Source organism: Musca vetustissima, unplaced genomic scaffold (assembly GCF_032173495.1).
Source record: "Musca vetustissima isolate MV318-11 ecotype Yass unplaced genomic scaffold, APGP_CSIRO_Mvet_v1 utg87862, whole genome shotgun sequence".
NCBI classification, from domain to species: domain Eukaryota; kingdom Metazoa; phylum Arthropoda; class Insecta; order Diptera; family Muscidae; genus Musca; species Musca vetustissima.
Genome location: NW_026875363.1, coordinates 21567 through 43209, shown reverse-complemented (window position 1 = coordinate 43209; position 21643 = coordinate 21567). Strand labels below are relative to the sequence as shown.

Sequence of the window (21643 nt, the reverse complement as noted above, 5' to 3'; positions counted from 1 at the left end):
TAACTCCTTAAGGGCACCGCACAATGGTCGCGTTACGTGTGTTTTCTTATCTCGTTAATGCCATGTACAGACGAGCGTTGTTCGCTCTCTCATTCGTTGTTCGACCCTTAATTATGAAGGAATTACTTAGTTCCCCATGCAAAATTGTCTGAGCGAACACCGACTTTTGTACGTTGTTCAATTCGAATCACTCTCTGAATAACCAATAAATTTGTCCCATCCCTAACAATTGAGAGTGTTTATCGAAAATAAATTAATTTTGACAGTTTGAAAATATTTATGAAATTTTCAAACGTTTTCAGTAAAATTGAAAATCATGAATGAAAAGTAAAAAATTGTATAGTTTTTATATATGCAGCAGGATGTAAATTTTGTTTTCTACATAATGCAATATGCGTTTCTTTTCCCTTGGTTCTAATTAGCGTACAAAACAAGAAACAAATGTGGGGCAACTCAAACAAAAAATTCTCCAAATTTTTATTTGTGACAGTATGTGACATTTGAATTGAGAAAATATAAAAATGTATTAAAAACTACAACATTTTCAGAAAAAATGGAAAACATGAATGAAAAGTAAATAGATATGGGTTCATACTATAGTCAGGAGAAAGAGAATTATTTTTTCTATTTATATCCCTATGTAATTCACTAAAATATGTTACATTTTTGGTGTAAAACAAGAAACAAAAAGTTTGAAATAAAAAACTCTGATGATATGAATTATGAATAGTGTTGTATGAACGGGTTAATTCATGTACGTAATTCTGAGAGCGAACTACGTTGTTCGGATGCCCGTCAGAACATGGCATAACGCGCATAAATATATTTAAATCCGAAGTACAACGCACGTCAATTTCAAGCGTAGATGTTATCGTTTTTATTGTATTTTCGTTCCCTTAAAAGAAAACAATGCACACTGCACTGCTAGAAATCAATTGATATGTAAGGAATTTTGTAGACTTTTATTGTTTATTCTTGTTAATAAAATATTGTGCAATATCGATTAAAGAGAAAAGTAGCACAGCCATAGTTTCATTTGCCTATCGACGTATTGCTACATAGGATTTGCGAATGATCAAAATTCTTTTCCATTTGCTTTATCCGTCTTTTTAATTTCTTTTTATCCAATAATAGTTTTGTATTATTTTCAATTTCCTTCTTCAGCTCACATTGAAGATGTTTAACCTTTTGATCTGTAGTATTGTTTTCGACTGCGGGCTCAACATTGCATTTGCATAGTTTCTTTCGAACTGCAGTATTAGCCGCAGCATTACCTGAGTTTTTAACTCTTCGGTCTAAAAATTCCTTCAACACAGACATTTCTCTTGATTTCAATGCCAATTCTTTTGTGTTATATTCGTTCTTATTAACAAGGCGATTATTTTCTTGCTGTAAAGCCTTAACCTTGTTCTCATGCTCTGAGAGTTGTTGTCGCAATTTTTGTATGATTTCGCCCTCATTGGCTATTTTTCTATCCGTTGATTGTACAGATTTTTTCAGAGTCACGATTTTATTATTTTTAATTCTGATTTTCTCAGATTGACGTTGATTTTCATTGGTAAGATGTAGAATTTTCTCTTGCAATTTTTTCACTTGATCTTCTGATTCGGAATACAACGAATGCAATTGGAGAAAATATTCATCGGTAATGGCTACTTCGTCAATTTCCTGTTGGAACTTTTCTCTCATTCGTTGCTCAACCGAATACTGTTTCTGCATTTGAAGAAAATTACTTTCATTTTCCCTCAACTGTTCATCGAGTTCATGTATTTTTTCAAGGCTTGACTCTAGTTTTGCTTGCAGCTCTTCTACCAAGTCAATCGAATGAACTGATGGTGGAACTACCGGATCATCGTTGAGAATTAAAAATATTTTATGGGAAGTAGGATTTTCTTCGCGGCATTGAGGACAACATGTGGCTCTAAAATATCTCAAAAAAATGTTTACAAAGAAATGTAATTAATAAAATTAATGATGATATAGTATTTACCGACTTTGCCACTCCTGCATACATGACCTGTGATACAAATGTCCACAACATGTACTAAAAATTTCGTCAGATTCCCCAAAATCCTCAGTACATATTGGACACATTAACCTAAGCCCAGACATTTTTGTTTCTATTTCCCATTAAAAATAATCAACAATAGAGTCAAATTCTCTGTGCGGTTTGTAAGTGAATGATGTTGGTGATCTTCGTATACAATAAAGAACATATTCATACATAGAGATGAGTAATTTCCCTACATCTACGTGCCTTAAACCACAAAGCTGTTGTCGTTAATATTTTTATATAATATATGAGTGGTTTATTTTGAAAGTGATTTAAGGGGACCCCCCTTTTTTTTGGTGTCAACATTTTTTTTCGACTTACATATTTCGAATCTACTCTAATTCTAGAATGCCCCTACAAAATTTCAAGTAAAAATCTCAAGAACTCTTGAAGATATAGCCGATTTATTGTGTCAGCATCAAGTAACGCAAGAGTGATTCTCAAACTTTAAACGAATTTTTCTCGAAACTGTTTTTACGAATGGCGGGCACAAAAACTAAAAATTCAATCGGTTCCAAATTTTGACACGTTTCTCTGGGAGTGTATAGCTCTAGTATGAACTAGGATAAAGCCAATCGGTGAAGATCTTCCTTATTTTTTAACTTAGTTTGGGGTCCAAAGTAAGTGATTTTCCAAAAAAAAAAAGAAAAAAAAAATTCAAAGTTCCGCCATTTTGTTAATTGTTGTGCGAAGTCAATAATCCTAGTTCATACGAGAGCCAGACATGTACTCTTTCTAACACCGTTTGAATTTTCGGATTCCGATGTTCCAGTGAGGAGTTATCATGCCTGCCATCAAAAATAAAGACTTTTCTTTGATCACAAAAAACAACTGGTTCACCCACAATTCAAATTGTTCTAAATATAGTACACAGCAGTACGAATTTCCAAAACTTCCTACTTAACCCAAACCTACTACTAAATTCAAATTTTAGGATTCCCACTCTATCGGTTCACCCAGAATTCAAATTAGTACCAAAACCTCTTACTTACCCCAATCCTACACCTCCACCGTGATCCTAAATCAAATTTTCAGGATTCCAACTCTATCGCTTCACCTACAATTTAAATTGTACAAAAATTTAGTACACTTAGTAAAAATTTCTAAAACTTCATACATACCCCAACCCTACACCCCCACAGTGATCAAAATCCAAGTTTCAGTATTCCAACTCTATCGGTTCACTCACAATTCAAATTGTACCAAATTTAGTACACATTAGTACACATTTCTAAAACTTCCTACAGTGATCCTTCCTACACCTCAACAGTGATCCTGACACCAAATTTCATGATTCTAGCTCTATTGGTTCACCTAAAATTCAAATTGTGCCAAATTTAGTACCATTTAGTAATCATAAGTATAATTTTCTTAAACTGAATCCTGACCCCAATCCCACACCCCTACAGTGATCCTGACTCCAAATGTCATTGTTCCCGCTCTATAGGATCACCAAAATCCAAACTGTACCGATTATAGTACGATTTAGTACTTTTCGTACACATAAGTAACAAATTTCCAAAACAACTTTCATATCCCAGTCCTACACTCCGACGGTAATTTTAATTCCAAATTCCAGGATTCCAGCTCGATTTGTATCTCCAAATTAAATTTGTATGAAATATAGTACCATATAGTACTTTTCGTACACATTAGTACACGCTTTCAAAAACCATCTCCTTAAATGGACCCTACTTCTCAACCTTAATTCACACTCACTCAAGTTTTTAACGCTTTCCGTTCACATGCTACAGAATTGTACCAAATATAGTACATTTTCGTACTTTTCGGATAGTTATAGTTCGAATTTCTAAAAATCCTTTGGTACATCAATCCTACACTCCATCAGCGACGACCAAAACAAATTTCAGAGTTCTAGCTCCACCAGTTCGCCAAATACAAATGGTATCACATTTAGTACGTTTCGCAACGTTCGAGCACGAATTTCCAAAAAACCAGCCTTATCTGTCACATTTGGACCAAGAGTGACCCTCACCCAAAATTTCAAGATTCTATCTTCAGCCGTTTCGTCTGGGCGTTTATGAATCGTTAAATCAGTCAGTCAATCACTTTACTCTTTTATTAGTATAGATATATCTAAAAAAATTTCAACCATTTTAAGTGAAGTTGACTAAAATCTTACTGGATGTTGTCAGTTTACTTTTCTCAGGTTTACTCTCTGAAATAGAACATACTGAGTAAATTTTACTATTATTGTGAAAAAAGTGGATTATTCATATAAAATAGTTTACACTAAAGAGAACACATTTATAGTCAGTCAGAAACTGATAATTTTTAACTTAACAACTAATATAAAGTAGTCGTTAAGACCTACCGACAAATATAAAAATATTAAAATAAAAATTTATGATAACATTACATTTTTATATGTATTGGTAGGGTTTAGCTACCACTTTATTTTAGTCGTTAACTTAGCGAATATTTTCCTTAATTAACGAAATGATAGGCAACTGAAAATTTGCTATTATTATCGTCGGTAATTCCGTCGTATAAGAGTTAAGGCATAAGCAGAATGAATCCGTTGAGCCATCCGTCGCATTATTTGTTATCGAAAATACAACAACCATAAGGAAACGATAACATCAACGCTTAAAATTGATGTGCGTTGTATGTGTGTGTCGTGTGATAAAGCGCGAAAGTTGATGCTATTATTTCGATTCCAGTGAATTTGTCTTGCAGCAAATAAGAAAAGATAATGCCATTTTTGTTTTGACTCTTTTTAAATTTGAGTAAATTTTTCCTAACAAAAAAATCCAAAAGTAATGCAATATAGTATTATTTTGCAAGTTTGAGGACTCAACTAAAGTTTACTATTTTGACGGGACTATTAGGAAGGCATAGTACAACAAGAAGATTTGAATATTATAGGGATACATCTATAGGAATATGTAAACCGAGCTTGATGCAATTTTGAGTCGGAATTAAAATATATCTCTCCAGAAAAATTTTGAAAATTAAGGAGGAACGATAATTAAATTACACGCTAATATTTATTTACAGAAGGAGAAAATAAAGGAGCAGACTCGTAATAGTATAGTAACGTTAAGGAAGTAGAGAACAGTTTCTTGTTTTTTTTCGTCTGCGAACAAAGCAGTTTTGAAAAGAAATCTCCACAATTCGAGTTTTTTTGTTAAAAAGTTTATATAAGAATACAAGACTAATAATAGTTGTAACATAGCATATGAGTTGTAATTCGGGAATTTCATTTGTAATTCATAGAATTCCATTTAAAATTCATATACTTCCATTTCAAACTCAAAGTATTGATTTTAAAATTAAAAAAATTCCATTTGAAATTCATAACTTTTGATTTGAAATACATAACATTTCATTTGGTATTCATAACATTTAATTTAAAATTCGAGGAATATGTATGAATTTGAAATGCATTTTTACGAATTACAACTGAAATTTTTTTCAAAAGTATTTCTTTGAATTTCAAGTGAAGCGAATTTCAATTGGAAATATTCGAATTACAAATGAAATTCTTCAAATTTCAAATGGATTTTTTTGAACTACATATGAAACGTTTAAAATTAAATGCTGTGAATTACCAATTACATTCTCGAATTTCAAATGAATTGTTATGAATTGCAAATTGATTTTTCGAATTACAAATGAAATGTTTAAAATAACGGGTGGCGTAGGGGATGATAGATACCAAGCACCGGCTCTGATTGGCTTTAACATGGCGAAGTCCAGGCTTATCTTGGTCCCTCTTTCATCTCAATTGTGGACACTGACCTCCCCGCGGTGCCACCTGGGGAGCTATTCTCATCACCCGATGAAACAGTGAGCTAATATGTGAGCCGAGTTCACCCATAAGAACTATAAAAAAGACCTTGTCTCCAGATTCACTCCAGTAGATGCGCGAATTGCTATAATCCGCATAAAAGCGAAGATAAAGATGAACAGACCAAAGACACATTTTACAAGCGCCTAGAAACAGATTCAAGCATGTCGATATACACAAGGCCACCTGGATCTCTCCTGATCAAGCAACGAGAAATCAAATTGATCATTTTGTGATAGACGGAAGGCATTCATCCAGTGTTTTAGACGTCCGATCGATCCAAGGAGCGAATATCGATTGGGACCATTACCTTGTGGCACGTAACGTGATGGAGAATTATCGGGAGAAAAGGAGAGAGGAGAAACGTGTTTTCAGAAAAAAGAACAAGAAAAACGTGAGCGTGAGCAAATCGAGATGTACAGGAGTCAGAATGAAGTCCGTAAATTTTACCAACGAGTAAAACACCAAACCGAAGGCTTTAGTGCAGGCACATCCTCCTGTAGAGATGAAGAAGGAAACCTGGTGACAGATACAGACAGCGTTTTGAAGATCTGGAAAGAACATTTTGAAAAGCAATATAGTATTATTTTGCAAGATAGAGGACTAAAGTTTACTATTTTGACGGGACTATTAGGAAGGCATAGTACAATAAGAAGATTTGAATATTATAGGGATACATCTATAGGAATATGTAAACCGAGCTTGATGCAATTTGGAGTCGACATTAAGATATATCTCTCCAGAAAAAATGTTGAAAATTTAGGAGGAACGATAATAAAATTACACGCTAATATTTATTTACAGAGAGTGAAAATAAAGGAGCAGACTCGTAATAGTATAGTAACGTTAAGGAAGTAGAGAACAGTTTCATGTTTTTTTTTGCGTCCGCGAACAAAGCAGTTTTTCAAAGAAATCTCTACAATTCGAGTTTTTTTGTTAAAAAGTTTATATAAGAATACAAGACTAATAATAGTTGTAACATAGCATATGAGTTGTAATTCGGGAATTTCATTTGTAATTCATAGAATTCCATTTAAAATTCATATACTTCCATTTCAAACTCAAAGTATTGATTTTAAAATTAAAAAAATTCCATTTGAAATTCATAACTTTTGATTTGAAATACATAACATTTCATTTGGTATTCATAACATTTAATTTAAAATTCGAGGAATATGTATGAATTTGAAATGAATTTTTACGAATTACAACTGAAATTTTTTTCAAAAGTATTTCTTTGAATTTCAAGTGAAGCGAATTTCAATTGGAAATATTCGAATTACAAATGAAATTCTTCAAATTTCAAATGGATTTTTTTGAACTACATATGAAACGTTTAAAATTAAATGCTGTGAATTACCAATTACATTCTCGAATTTCAAATGAATTGTTATGAATTGCAAATTGATTTTTCGAATTACAAATGAAATGTTTCAAATAACGGGTGGCGTAGGGGATGATAGATACCAAGCACCGGCTCTGATTGGCTTTAACATGGCGAAGTCCAGGCTTATCTTGGTCCCTCTTTCATCTCAATTGTGGACACTGACCTCCCCGCGGTGCCACCTGGGGAGCTATTCTCATCACCCGATGAAACAGTGAGCTAATATGTGAGCCGAGTTCACCCATAAGAACTATAAAAAAATGGGTTGAGGCGTCGGGTTAGTTGCCCACTCTCGGAAAACCCAACCTACTATGAAAAATCTAAGAAAAAGCCGATATTATTGCCTTACAGGAAATGCGACGGAAAGGGACAGGCGTAAGTAAATCAGACGATTACGACTTGTATTATAGCTGCCATGAAACGAGACATGAATTTGGCTGCGGATTTATGGTTAATAAAATGGAGAATAAAAGACCTTGTCTCCAGATTCACTCCAGTAGATGCGCGAATTGCTATAATCCGCATAAAAGCGAAGATAAAGATGAACAGACCAAAGACACATTTTACAAGCGCCTAGAAACAGATTCAAGCATGTCGATATACACAAGGCCACCTGGATCTCTCCTGATCAAGCAACGAGAAATCAAATTGATCATTTTGTGATAGACGGAAGGCATTCATCCAGTGTTTTAGACGTCCGATCGATCCAAGGAGCGAATATCGATTGGGACCATTACCTTGTGGCACGTAACGTGATGGAGAATTATCGGGAGAAAAGGAGAGAGGAGAAACGTGTTTTCAGAAAAAAGAACAAGAAAAACGTGAGCGTGAGCAAATCGAGATGTACAGGAGTCAGAATGAAGTCCGTAAATTTTACCAACGAGTAAAACACCAAACCGAAGGCTTTAGTGCAGGCACATCCTCCTGTAGAGATGAAGAAGGAAACCTGGTGACAGATACAGACAGCGTTTTGAAGATCTGGAAAGAACATTTTGAAAAGCTTCTGGTATCAAATAGTGGCGTTGAAGAAGATACCCCAGAACCTATAGGAGATGATGGCTAGGTGGTAGCCAAGATGAGGTCATAAAAGCAAATAATAATCGGCTCAAGAACAACAAAGCAGCAGGAGCTGATGGGTTACCAGCCGAAATTTTCAAGACTGGTGGCCAGATGCTGGTCAGGAGCATGCACCAGCTGATTAGTACAATTTGGCTAGATGAATGCATGCCCAATGATTGGAACTTCAGCATCCTGTGTCCCGTGCACAAAAAAGGAGACAAGACGATATGTGCCACCTATAGAGGAATAAGTCTCCTTCCCATCGCATATAAAGTGCTATCCAGTGTGCTGTGTGTACGATTGAAGCCAATGGTCAGTGACATCATTGGACCATACCAATGCGGCTTCAGACCCGGCAAATCCACCATTGACCAGATTTTCACTCTGCGCCAAATCCTGGAAAAGACCCACGAAAAACACATCGACACATACCACCTATTTGTCGACTATAAAGCCGCATTCGACAAGATGAGGTCATAAAAGCAAATAATAATCGGCTCAAGAACAACAAAGCAGCAGGAGCTGATGGGTTACCAGCCGAAATATTCAAGACTGTTGGCCAGATGCTGGTCAGGAGCATGCACCAGCTGATTAGTACAATTTGGCTAGATGAATGCATGCCCAATGATTGGAACCTCAGCATCCTGTGTCCCGTGCACAAAAAAGGAGACAAGACGATATGTGCCACCTTTAGAGGAATAAGTCTCCTTCCCATCGCATATAAAGTGGTATCCAGTGTGCTGTGTGTACGATTGAAGCCAATGGTCAGTGACATCATTGGACCATACCAATGCGGCTTCAGACCCGACAAATCCACCATTGACCAGATTTTCACTCTGCGCCAAATCCTGGAAAAGACCCACGAAAAACACATCGACACATACCACCTATTTGTCGACTATAAAGCCGCATTCGACAGCCCTATCCGTTCAGAGGTGTTTAAAGCCATGTCTGCGTTCGGCATTCCTGCAAAATGCAGGATAACTTTAAGTGGCACAAGATCAGCAGTTAAAGTAGGAAAGGACCTATCGGAGCCCTTCAATACCGAACGAGTATTCAGACAAGGTGACAGTTTGTCGTGTGATCTTTTTAACATCCTACTGGAAAAGGTCATAGGAGACGCAAAGGTGAACAGAAATGGCACTCTGTACACCAAACAACACATGTTACTCGCCTCCGCGGATGACATCGATATAATGGGTCGAACATTGCGAGCGGTAACAGCCACCTTTGAACAAATTGAAAAGGAGTCTGCCAAAGTGGGTCTGGCAGTAAACGACGGGAAGACCAAGGTGATGGTATCAACGCGCAAGACGTCCAGTAGACTCGGACCAACTGTGGAACTTGAGAACTACAGCTTCGAGGTAGTTAAAGACTTTATATACCTTGGTACCGCCACAAATAAAACGAATGACATCAGTTTTTAAATTCGGAGAAGGATTGTGATGGCCAACCGATGCTACTATGGTCTGAGCAAACAACTCAAAAGCAAGGCCACCTCCCGCCAGACCAAAGTCACACTTTACAAGACGCTGATACTACCCGTGCTATTATATGGATCAGAAGCATGGGTACTTGCGCAAGCAGATGAGGCAGCTCTTGGGATGTTTGAAAGAAAAATTCTCCGAAAGATCTACGGGCCGATATGCGTCGACGGTGAATATCGGCGTCGAATGAATCGCGAGCTCTACAATTTATACGCGGACATCGACATATTCAGACATCGACATATTTTATGCTCGGCTTATGGAACAACCGTTCTGTAACAAGCCAGCTTAGTAAGTAAAGTATTTTCCTTCATGACACTACATCAATTGATTATTCAAAACCAATCTACTTATGTTAAAAATACTTTTAATTCGATTTGACTAAAGACATGCCATATCAAAAATGAAACAAAAAATATAAAAGGCTGTTTATTTTTGCATTGTAAGGTCTCCAGTAAAAAGTTAATAGTCACCTGGGTTCTTATTATGCTCTCTAAAACGGCATTTACATTAGAACTTTTTACCAGGTTAACCTATTTTATGAGGATTTATTTGACATATATGCAAAGGAATTGACAATTGAAACCCATAGAAACCATAAAGATATTTTATCTCTAACCCCACATTTATGTTATTTTAGTTGTGTTATCAAACCGGATTATTAAAACATGCACTAGTTTGTCTTATAATTTATTATATTTCATATAAAAAAGTATGTAAAACACATAGTGATCTCTTTTAAGTGGTATTCGTACTTTGAAATCACTGTAAGTAAATTAATACAATCAAATTGAATAAAAATAGATAAATTACACTCCCCTAAAAGAATAATTTATTTTATTCATATTTCATCATTGATCATTCGTATCAACACACTTTGCACTTTGTTGAATCTGTCTTTGCAATTTTCTATTATCCAGTAGCAAATTTGTAACACACTTTGCACATTGTTGAATCTTACTTTGCAATTTCTTATTATCCAATAGCAATTTTGTATTATTTTCAATTTCCTTCTCTAGTTGATATTGAAGATTTTTAACCTTCAGATCTGTAGTATTATTGTCGATAGCATTTTCGACATTGCATTTGCAAATGTTCGCAATCTCAGGCACTGGGGTACTAGTTGCAGCTTTATCACAATTTCCGATTTTTCGGTTCAGAAATTCCTTTAACACAGATATTTCCCTTGATTTCAATGCCAGTTCTTTTATGTTATATTCGTTCTTATTAACAAGGCGAGTATTTTCTTGCTGTAAATCCTTAATCTTATTCTCGTTCTCTGAGAGTTGTTGCTGCAATTGTTGTTTGATTTGCACTTCTTTTGCTATTTTTTTAACCGCTGATTGTAAAGATGTTTTCAGAAATGAAATTTCTTTTTCCTTAATTTTAATATCTTCAGATTTACGTTCATTTTCAGCAGTAAGATGTAGAATTTCCTCTTGCAATATTTTCGCTCGATCTTCTGATTCGGAGTATAACGAATGCATTTGGAGAAAATGTTCTTCTGTAATGGCTACTTGGTCAATTTCCCGTTGCAATTTTATTCTCATTTCCTGTTCAAGAGAATATTGTTGTTGCATTTGAAGAAAATTGCTTTCATCTTCACACAACTGTACCTCAAGTAGATGTATTTTGTCAAGGCTTGAATCTAGTCTTGCTTTTAGTACTTCTACAATGTCAATAGAAGGAACTGATTGTGGCACTTCCGGATCATCGTTTAAAATTAAAAATATCTTATGGGACGTAGGATTTTCTTCACGGCATTGAGGGCAACTAGTGGCTCTAAAAATATTAAAAAAATATATATATATGGTTTTTATTAATATGAACAAAATAGTTTTATTTATTCTAAATCAGGTTTTATGTTTATTTATACAGTAAAGTAATTTAGATAAAAATAAAAGTATGATGAATAAATGAAATGATTAAAATGATGTTTTGATTTACAGTTTCGCGTCGTCGTTCGAACTAACTTCAAGTATGAGTGTGATACAAGAGCATACCCAATTTTCTCATCCTACATCTCGGCCATCCTGCAAATCATTAGGGTTAACAATCTCTTCAGAATCATCTCCAGTGTCGTATTTTTTTGGCCAAGGTTTCATGAATTTGGCGCAAGTTGTAGTTAGTTTCGGCGCTTCATTACTACATGCCTTCGCAACATCGTACGTGTCCTTAGGTTTAACTTTCACAACTCTGTAGGGACCTAAGTATTTCGGCTTAAGTTTTATGGCTACCAGATCGTCAACTGTTGAGTCTCTCTATTTGACCGTTCGCACGAGGTAGTCCTGTTGTAATTTTGATATGAGTTATTTTCTCCTCGTCACAGTAAGTTCTTAAATCTTCGCTCGTAAACGCTGTGCCACGATCGGAAACGATTTTATGTGGATTACCAAATGTAATACTTTGTAGTTCTAATCTCGATATTGCATCTTTAGCGGACGTCGTCTTTGTGGGGTACAGCCAACAGAATTTTGTAAAAGCATCAATAACGGCAAATATATGGTTATAATTCTTGTTTGTAGTCACCAATGGTCCAAGATAGTCAATGTGGTAAGTATGGAGAGGTAACCTAAAGGAGAGGTAGGGGGGTTTAATTTTCCTTCCTGTTTTCCACGTTTTCGATTTGTTATTACACAAGCAACACAATTCATTATAAGTCTATGATTTTTATCTTCCAGCTTCGGAATGTAGTATTCTTTATATATAAATTCTTTAGTCTTCTTTATGTAAAAGTGCCCTTTTTCGTGAGCCCTTTTTATTATCTCGTTTTGCATCCCTTTTGGAACAACTAGGAGTTCACAATCGTTTTCAATTTTATAAAGGATACCACTTTTGACAAAATAACCCTTATAATCCGGCTTTTCCTCCCAGATATTTCGAATTGGGACAAGATCTTCATCCATACCCTGCAGTCGTTTTATTCGTCGTATATTACCATGACCGGATGTCGACTCAGAGCATCTACATGTTTCATATGTGTGCAGGGCGACGTTCAACAGTAAAGTCATATTCTTGCAAAAGTAAAATCCATCTGGCGACTCTCGTACACAGATCTTTTTTATCCAGGGTTTTCGTAAATGCGTTACAATCTGTCATTAATTTAAATTTAATACCAATGAGATAAACTCTAAACTTTTTCAATGCCTCAATGACAGTTAATACCTCAAGTTCGTAACTTGTGTATTTTCTTTCAGCGTCAGAGGTTTTTCGACTCATGTAGTACACAGGATGTAAAAGGTTATCGTCTGGGGATTTCTGCAATAGCACTGCACCATAGCCATCGATAGATGCGTCAGTGTGGACTTCGGATTCAAACTTCTCGTTAAATATGTGTAGTACAGGTTCATTAATCATGCACTGCTTAAGTTTATTAAATGCTAATTTTTGTTCATCACCAAATTGGAACTTTACGTTTTTTTTTTCCAGATCGTTGTGTGGTTTCGCTATAAGTGCAAAATTCGGTATAAATTTTCTGAAATATCCGGCAAGTCCTAAAAAACTTTCAAGTTGCTTCACAGCCTTCGTTTTTTCTGTACCTGGGGAAATCTTCCTGTCTTCAATGATGTTACCCAGAAATTGAATTCTTCTCTTAAGGAAACTACACTCCTTGAGATTGATGACTAATTCATTGTCTCTGCAAGTATCTAAAATTCGTTAAGGGTTAACCACAGCCTCATCGTAATTACTCGCGGGAATTATGACGTCATCAACGTATGGTAAGGCGATACCTTCTCTATTCAGCTCTCGGAATATAGCATTTATGTGACGTTGAAACACAGCCGGCGAGTTAGAAAGACCAAATGGAACTCTTCGGAATTGGTACTGGCCATTGTGAGTCACAAACGACGTATACTTTCTACTCTCTTCATTGACTGGTACGTGAAAGAATCCATTTCGTAGATCTATTGTACTGAATATAACAGCGTTTTGCAAACGATCGAGCTGATCATCGATTAAGGGTAGCGGATAATGATATTTTACTATCACCATATTTATTCTTCGGTAATCAATACACAATCTAGACGTCGAATCTCGTTTCTTCACTAACTAGACTGTAAAATTCTGAGTCCGAATGTTCTATAATTCCTTCATCCAACCATTTGTAAATTTGGTTTTCGACTATAGTCGATAACACATAACGCAACGGATGGCTCAACGCGAACATTCTGTTTAGCCCTTAAGACGTCCTCTGTTTCCACGATCTCCTTCGCAACCATACACAAACATGTGCAAAGCAACAACAACAGCTCGTTTGGCAGCTGCCAAGTTATTGCGAATTCTAACAAAATCACCAAGTGCAGCCATTTCGAAGGTTATTATGTTTGTTTTTACTTCGTTCTCTTAAAATTTTTGATATTCTCTTTTCAGTTTGTTTATTTTTCGTATGAAGAAACTAACCGTTACGTTTCTCCTTTTTTGTTCGTCGCCACGTCGTTTTCATTTATTCATACACATACTCAGTTGTTTGGTTCATTCGTCGTTTAATTCATTCTATCTTCAAATTATTTGTAAATTTACTTTTTCAATCGTTTATCCACTTTACACTAAGACATCTATTTTTCTCGTGTCTATACAAAATCACTTTTTTCTTATTTCTCCGTATGTAACGTCTTTTTTCTTTTTTTGGTGGATAGCGTCGTTTTGGTTTTGGCTTAGCAGCGGCGTTGTCGTCGTTTTTGTTGATGAGCGTTTCGTTTTTTTCATTTTTGTTGAGCTTCGTTCCTTTTTTATTCTTGTTGAGCAGCCTCGTTTTCCTTTTTTGCTTGAGGTGCGTCGTTTTCGTTATTTTTTATTTTGGTTGAGCAGCGTCGCTCTCGTTCTTTTTTTATTTCGGTCGAGCAGCGTGTTTCTCCTTATTTTTTATTTTGGTTGAATTTATGGTTTTTATTAATTTGAACAAAATAGTTTTTTTTATTTTATTTCAGGTTTTGAATTTTTTTACAAAGTAAAGCAATTTAGATAAAAATATAAGTAAGTGAAATGAGTAAAATTATGTTTTGCCGAAGCACGTCTTTACAGTTTCGCGTCGTCGTTCGAACTTACTTCAAGTATGAGTGTGATACAAGAGCATACCACATGTTCTCATCCCACATATATGTTTACAAAAGGAATTTAATTAAAGACAATGAGTGGTGAAACAATATTTACCGACTTCGCCATTTCTGCATACATGCCATGTGATACAAATGCCCACAACTGGTACTAAAAATTTCATCAGATTCCGCAAAATTTTCGGTACATATTGGACACATTAGTTTAAGCCCAGACATGTTTTACTTTTATTTTTTCAATAGTTAATTTACGATATCTAGTCGTTTGCTCGGTTTGTAAATGAATGATTTTGTATACGATACGATGCAGAATATAATGACGCATAAAGATGGGTGATTCCCCTATACTTATGTATATTAAACCGCAAAACATATACACTTAAATTAGATATGCAAAATTCCGTTTCGTCATTTTGCATATCTAATTTAAGTGTTTTGTACTTTTCGTTGTGTCCCCAAACCTGTTTTGCTCTGAAAACTATATACATACATATATATATATATATTAGTCATACAGATTAGTCATTATTGATGGTCCGCATGTTTTAAAGTTATTATTAAAACAGGCACTAGTTTGTCTTTTAATTTTTGAGAATTGTTATATTTCATATAAAAAAGTATGTAAAACACATTGTGATCTCTTCTATGTGGTATTCGTACTTTGAAATCACGGTAAGTAAATTAATATGTAGAATGAAAAAATAAAAATAATTAATTTCATTCATATTTCATCATTGATCATTCGTATCAACACACTTTGCACTTTGTTGAATTTGACTTTGCAATTTCTTATTATCCAATAGCAGTTTTGTATTATTTTCAATTTCCTTCTCCATTTGATATTGAAGATGTTTAATCTTTAGATCTGTAGTATTGTTGTCGATAGCATTTTCGACATTGCGTTTGCAAATGTTCGCAATCTCAGTCACTGGAGTATTAGTTGCAGCTTTATCAGAATTTCCGATTTTTCGGTTCAGAAATTCCTTTAACACAGACATTTCCCTTGATTTCAATGCCAGTTGTTTTATGTTATATTCGTTCTTATTAACAAGGCGAGTATTTTCTTGCTGTAAATCCTTAAACTTATTCTCGTTCTCTGAGAGTTGTTGCTGCAATTGTTGTTTGATTTCGGCTTCGTTTGCTATCTTTTTATTCGTTGATTGTAAAGATGTTTTCAGAATTAAAATTTCATTTTCTTTCATTCTAATCTCTTCAGATTTACGTTCATTTTCAGCAGTAAGATGTAGAATTTCCTCTTGGAATATTTTCACTCGATCTTCTTATTTGGAATATAACGAATGCATTTGGAGAAAATGTTCATCTGTAATGGCCCGTTGCAGTTTTATTCTCATTTCCTGTTCAAGAGAATATTGTTCATGCATTTGAAGAAAATTGCTTCCATTTTCACTCAACTGTTCCTCAAGTTCATGTATTTTGTCAAGGCTTGAATCTAGTCTTGCTTGTAGTTCTTTCACAATGTCAATACAGTAGTTTTCGCTTATAGTCCATTTCGCTTAAAGGCCAAAAACGGATATAAGCGAAAAAAGTACTATTTACTGACATTTTTCTTCCAAATTCATACAAATTATTTGTTCTATAGTCCACTTCGCCTATAGTCCATTTTCGTTTATAGGCCACATTTTCTGTGCATGCAAAACTAATATTGCATAGAAAAAATTTTCATATAAGCCACCCTGTTTTTTGAACTTGAATGACATTTGGATTTCTGGCACCTGTTTTTTGAAATTTTCATATAGGCCACCCAGTTTTTTGAACTTGAATGGCATTTGGATTTCTGGCAACATTTATAAATGTCAAAAATTGCTAGATTCATAGAAGTTGTGAAAATAGGTACGCGCGTTACATTGAGTGTGGAGAAAAAATTAAAATTATTGAAAGACTATGAAGAAAATAATATGAAATGTGGACAACTGAGTGCCAAGTATAGAGTAAATAAATCAACAGTTTATAAAATAATCAAAAATAGTTCAAAAATTAAAAAAGCTTCCAATTCGTGCAATCTAAAAACATTGCGTCAAAGAAAAGGTGATCACCCTGATATTGAAAAGGCGCTTCTTATATGGTTTAATGAAATGCGTGGCCAGAATGCAGTGGTGACTGGCCTGATGCTTTTAAACAAAGCTAAAGAATTTGCAGTGAAATTAGAAAAAGATTTTGAGCCAAATACATCATGGCTATTCCATTGGAAGAAACGCAACAAAATATGTGTTGGAAAAATCAGTGGGGAATCGAAGGACAGTGATGAATATGAAGCATCAAACTTTATACACAACCAGTTACCTAAAATTGTTCAAGAATATGCACCAGAATACATTTTTAATGGAGACGAAAGCGGTTTATATTACAAAGCATTACCAAACACAACATACTTTAACAAAGGCAGTCCACCAAAAGGATGGAAAATGGAGAAAAGCCGCTTGACACTTCTCTTCATTTGTAACTCAACAGGTTCCTATAAACGTGTGTTTGTGATTGGAAAGCCCGGACGGCCACGATGTTTCAAAAATAAAAACATTCCCATTACATACTTTTCAAATAAAAATAGTTGGATGACTGTTCATATCTGGAATGAAATACTTTTAATATTGGAGGAAGATATGAAAAAATTAAAAATGAAAATAATCCTATTTGTTGACAGTGCGTCGTGTCATAAGACCACAATAAACTTAACAAATATTACGGTTCAGTATCTTCCTCCAAATACTACAGCTATAATCCAGCCTATTGATCAAGGAATAATCCACTCATTTAAGCAGCATTATAGACAGATCATTGTTAAGAAGCAGATCTGTGCTATTGAAAGAGGAAAAACCGTTTCCGAATATATTAAATCAATAACCATATTGGATGCTTTGCATTTCATAAAGCGGGCCTGGTGGTTAGTTAAGCCTGAATGTATTGGAAACTGTTTTAAAAAGGTATGCACTATATTTATAAAAATATTTTTTTCATATTTCTAAATACGTTTATTTTTTATATTTTCAGGCCGGTTTTAATCAGAATAGAGATACTATTGAGATTGAAGAGGAGGAAAACTGTGTAAGCGAAGTTTTGACGTTTTCCTCCGAATATCAGCATTGTGATGACGAACTGATTTGCTATGGAATGTTAAATGATGCAGATATTTTGGATGATGTGGTTTCGGACAAATCTGTTGAAGAATGTCATAATAATTTTAATTAGGAGGAACCCACTGCTGAAGTTTTTTATTCCAAGCAACCCAAAGTTACTTTAAAAGAAGCTCTAGATTCCGTTGAAATATTAAGAAGATATTGTTCAGACAACGAAATTGAACAAAACTCATTTTTTGAAAAAATAGAGTCGTTTGTTATAAGTTCCATAAAAAAGAAGCAAACTAAGATTACTGATTTTTTTTAAAAATAGTGAGCAATTCGATTTTTTTATTTAATCCCCCAAAGACTTAAAATGGATCTCATAATTTAATTTTTTCGTTACAATAAGCTTTCAAAGCATTTGAATTAAAAAAATAATAAGTTATTGTTTAAACAATTTATTTATTTTAAATAAATATATGAATTTGTTTTAAAAAACTTAAATTTTATTTAGAAAAGTACATGTTTTGTGTATAGTCCATGACGTGTATTATATCACGATTCAGTTATAATCCAGTAATGGACTTAAAACGAAATTCGGATATAGTCCAAATTCGCTTATATTCCACAAAAGTTGTGCAACTATAGTTGTGGACTATAAACGAAAACTACTGTAGAAGGAACTGATTGTGGCACTTTCCGATCATCGTTTAAAATTAAAAATATCTTATGGGACGTAGGATTTTCTTCGTGGCATTGAGGGCAACTAGTGGCTCTAAAAATATATACATATGATTCCAAAAGGAATTTAATTAAAGACAATGAGTGGTGAAACAATATTTACCGACTTCTCCATTCATGCATACATGCCATGTGATACAAATGCCCACAACTGGTACTAAAAATTTCATCAGATTCCGCAAAATTTTCGGTACATATTGGACACATTAGCTTAAGGCCAGTCATTTTTGCTTTAATTCTTTCAATTATTAATTAACGATATCTAGTCTTTTGTTCGGTTTATAAATGATTTTGTATATATTGCTATACGATGCAGAATATAATTACGCATAAAGATAGGTGATTTCCCTATACTTATGTATATTAAACCACAACACACATACACTTAAATTAGATAAGAATAAAATTGTGTCAATACTCGCCACTTTGTTTAAAAAATGAAATATTTTTTTTTTTTTGTAAAGAAGGTATACATTACTTGTGGGGAGAATATGCCAACAAAAAACTACGGTAACTGATGAATCACAGGAACAAAGGGATCCTGTGATTCATCTAACCGGTATCGAAAGACTATTCAAACTAAGTTGCACCACATCTGTATGGATAGCAGATTCATAGAGATTGTATATACCCGATAAATACCCATTTTTTGGTATTTACTATATTGAATCGCCACTAAAACGCCTCCATCATATTTCTTGATGTCGGTATCAAAACGTTTTGAGTTTTGTAATATCTTTAAAGACAATTGCTATTGTCTTTAAAGACGAAAATCATACTCCAGGCAATTATCGAACCTATTATGCATAAATTTGATTATCATATGTAGGTCCGAAATTTAAAAATAAAAAAGATTTTTAAAATGGTTTATAATCACATTGATTACTTTTGGGAAAGTCACAAAAATTAGTATCCTCATCAGTTATTTAATTTTTTGTTGCATATTCAAAAATAACTAAGGCTTGGTTCAGGAAAATTTTTAAAACTACTGGTCTACTTTAAAACTACAGTTGGTCTGTTCCCGTACTGCAAGAATCTACTCGATTTTACTATTTTCTTCGATATCACAAAGGAAAAAAGTGTTATCGGAGTAAAAAATAGTAGATTCTTGCAGTACGGGAACAGACCAAGTCCGTCGCGTTTTTGTATATATCAACCCCTTAAAGGGCTAAGCAGAATGCTCGCGTTGAGCCATCCGTTGCGTTATGTGTTATCGAAAATACAACAACCAATTTGTTGACACATTGTTCTCATTATATAGCTATTGGTACACAGAAAAAAATTGTTAATGAATAGTTTATTTTTCCATATTGTAAATGTACCTTGCTTTGAATACATGTAAAAATTCTTATAACCATGAGAAAGCCAATATTTCCCTACTCCGCTTTCTGAACACTATTCATATAATATACGAATTACTTTTTCTGTGTATTACAACTTATATTTATATATTCTAGCGGCAGGGAACTTCAAAATATTTAACAATATTAAATCTTAATAATTTGGAACAAATAATTTGTATGAATTTGGATAAAAATTGTCAGTAAATAGTACTATTTTCGCTTCATCCGTTGTACAACAAACGATACAACAACCACATGGAAATTTGTTGTTGTAAGTTATACTAGTGTCAACGTCATTTAACAGAAAAATGTAAATAAACAAACAAATTATATTAATTTTGAAACTGAAATATTTTCGAATCCTCAAAATAAAATTTGAAAAACATGAATGAAAATCTAAAAAATTTATATTTCTATCGCTTCCAGATTTTTCCTATACTTGAGCCATTGCCATATATATGTGTAACACATATGAAAATGCTGGGAATAGCAAGTTATTCCTTGAAGAAAGATTTGCTTCCTCAAACTTTCCCAGTAGGCAGATTGAGTAAATTGAATATGGGAGCACATTTAATAAAGAACAATTTCAAATTATATGCGCGTTCCCAATTTTCCTGTTGGGTGATTTTTAAAAACATAATTTGTCAAATTCATATTGACACTAGTATTAAGTTGAAATCGAATCAGCTGGGATTTGCTGTTACCTTTTATAATTGTACCATGAGTCATTTAAAAAAATAACGCACACTCCACTCCTAGAAATCAATTGATATGTAAGGAATTTTGTAGACTTTTATTGTTTATTCTTGATAATAAAATAGTGTGCAACTTCGATTAAAGAGAAAAGTAGCACAGCCATTGTTTCATTTGCCTATCGACGTATTGCTACATAGGATTTGGGAATGATCAAAATTCTTTTCCATTTGCTTTATCCGTCTTTTTAATTTCTTTTTATCCAATAACAGTTTTGTATTATTTTCAATTTCCTTCTTCAGCTCGCATTGAAGATGTTTAACCTTTTGATCTGTAGTATTGTTCTCGACTGTGGGCTCAACATTGCATTTGCATAGTTTCTTTCGAACTGTAGTATTAGCCGCAGCATTACCTGAGTTTTTAACTCTTCGGTCTAAAAATTCCTTCAACACAGACATTTCTCTTGATTTCAATGCCAATTCTTTTGTGTTGTATTCGTTCTTATTAACAAGGCGAGTATTTTCTTGCTGTAAAGCCTTAACCTTGTTCTCATGCTCTGAGAGTTGTCGCAATTTTTGTATGATTTCGCCCTCATTGGCTATTCTGTAGAATTTTCTCTTGCAATTTTTTCACTTCGGATTCGGAATACAACGAATGCAATTGGAGAAAATATTCATCGGTAATGGCTACTTCGTCAATTCCCGTTGGAGCTTTTTTCTCATTTGTTGTTCAACCGAATACTGTTTCTGCATTTGAAGAAAATTGCTTTCATTTTCCCTCAACTGTTCATCGAGTTCATGTATTTTTCAAGGCTTGACTCTAGTCTTGCTTGCAGTTCTTCTACCACGTCAATCGAATGGACTGATGGTGGGACTACCGGATCATCGTTGAGAATTAAAAATATTTTATGGGAAGTAGGGTTTTCTTCGCGGCATTGAGGA

General features: G+C 34.2%; 2 protein-coding genes across 2 annotated transcripts; one reads left to right on the top strand and one right to left on the bottom strand.

Moving 5' to 3' along the window:
- Window positions 1-1032: 1032 nt before the first annotated feature.
- LOC133337816 (golgin subfamily A member 4-like) lies at window positions 1033-16053 on the bottom strand. The gene is made up of 3 exons (XM_061546020.1): window positions 15608-16053; window positions 10737-11579; window positions 1033-1921 (listed from the first exon to the last, which is right to left on the bottom strand). The coding sequence occupies exons 1-3, from the start codon at window positions 16051-16053 to the stop codon at window positions 1033-1035; spliced, it is 2178 nt and encodes a 725-aa protein (XP_061402004.1).
- Window positions 16054-16944: 891 nt separating this feature from the next.
- On the top strand, window positions 16945-18055 carry LOC133337815 (jerky protein homolog-like). Its single transcript, XM_061546019.1, has 3 exons — window positions 16945-17340; window positions 17626-17790; window positions 17858-18055. Exons 1-3 carry the CDS (start codon window positions 16945-16947, stop codon window positions 18053-18055), a joined length of 759 nt encoding a protein of 252 aa, XP_061402003.1.
- The last annotated feature ends 3588 nt before the right edge of the window (window positions 18056-21643 follow it).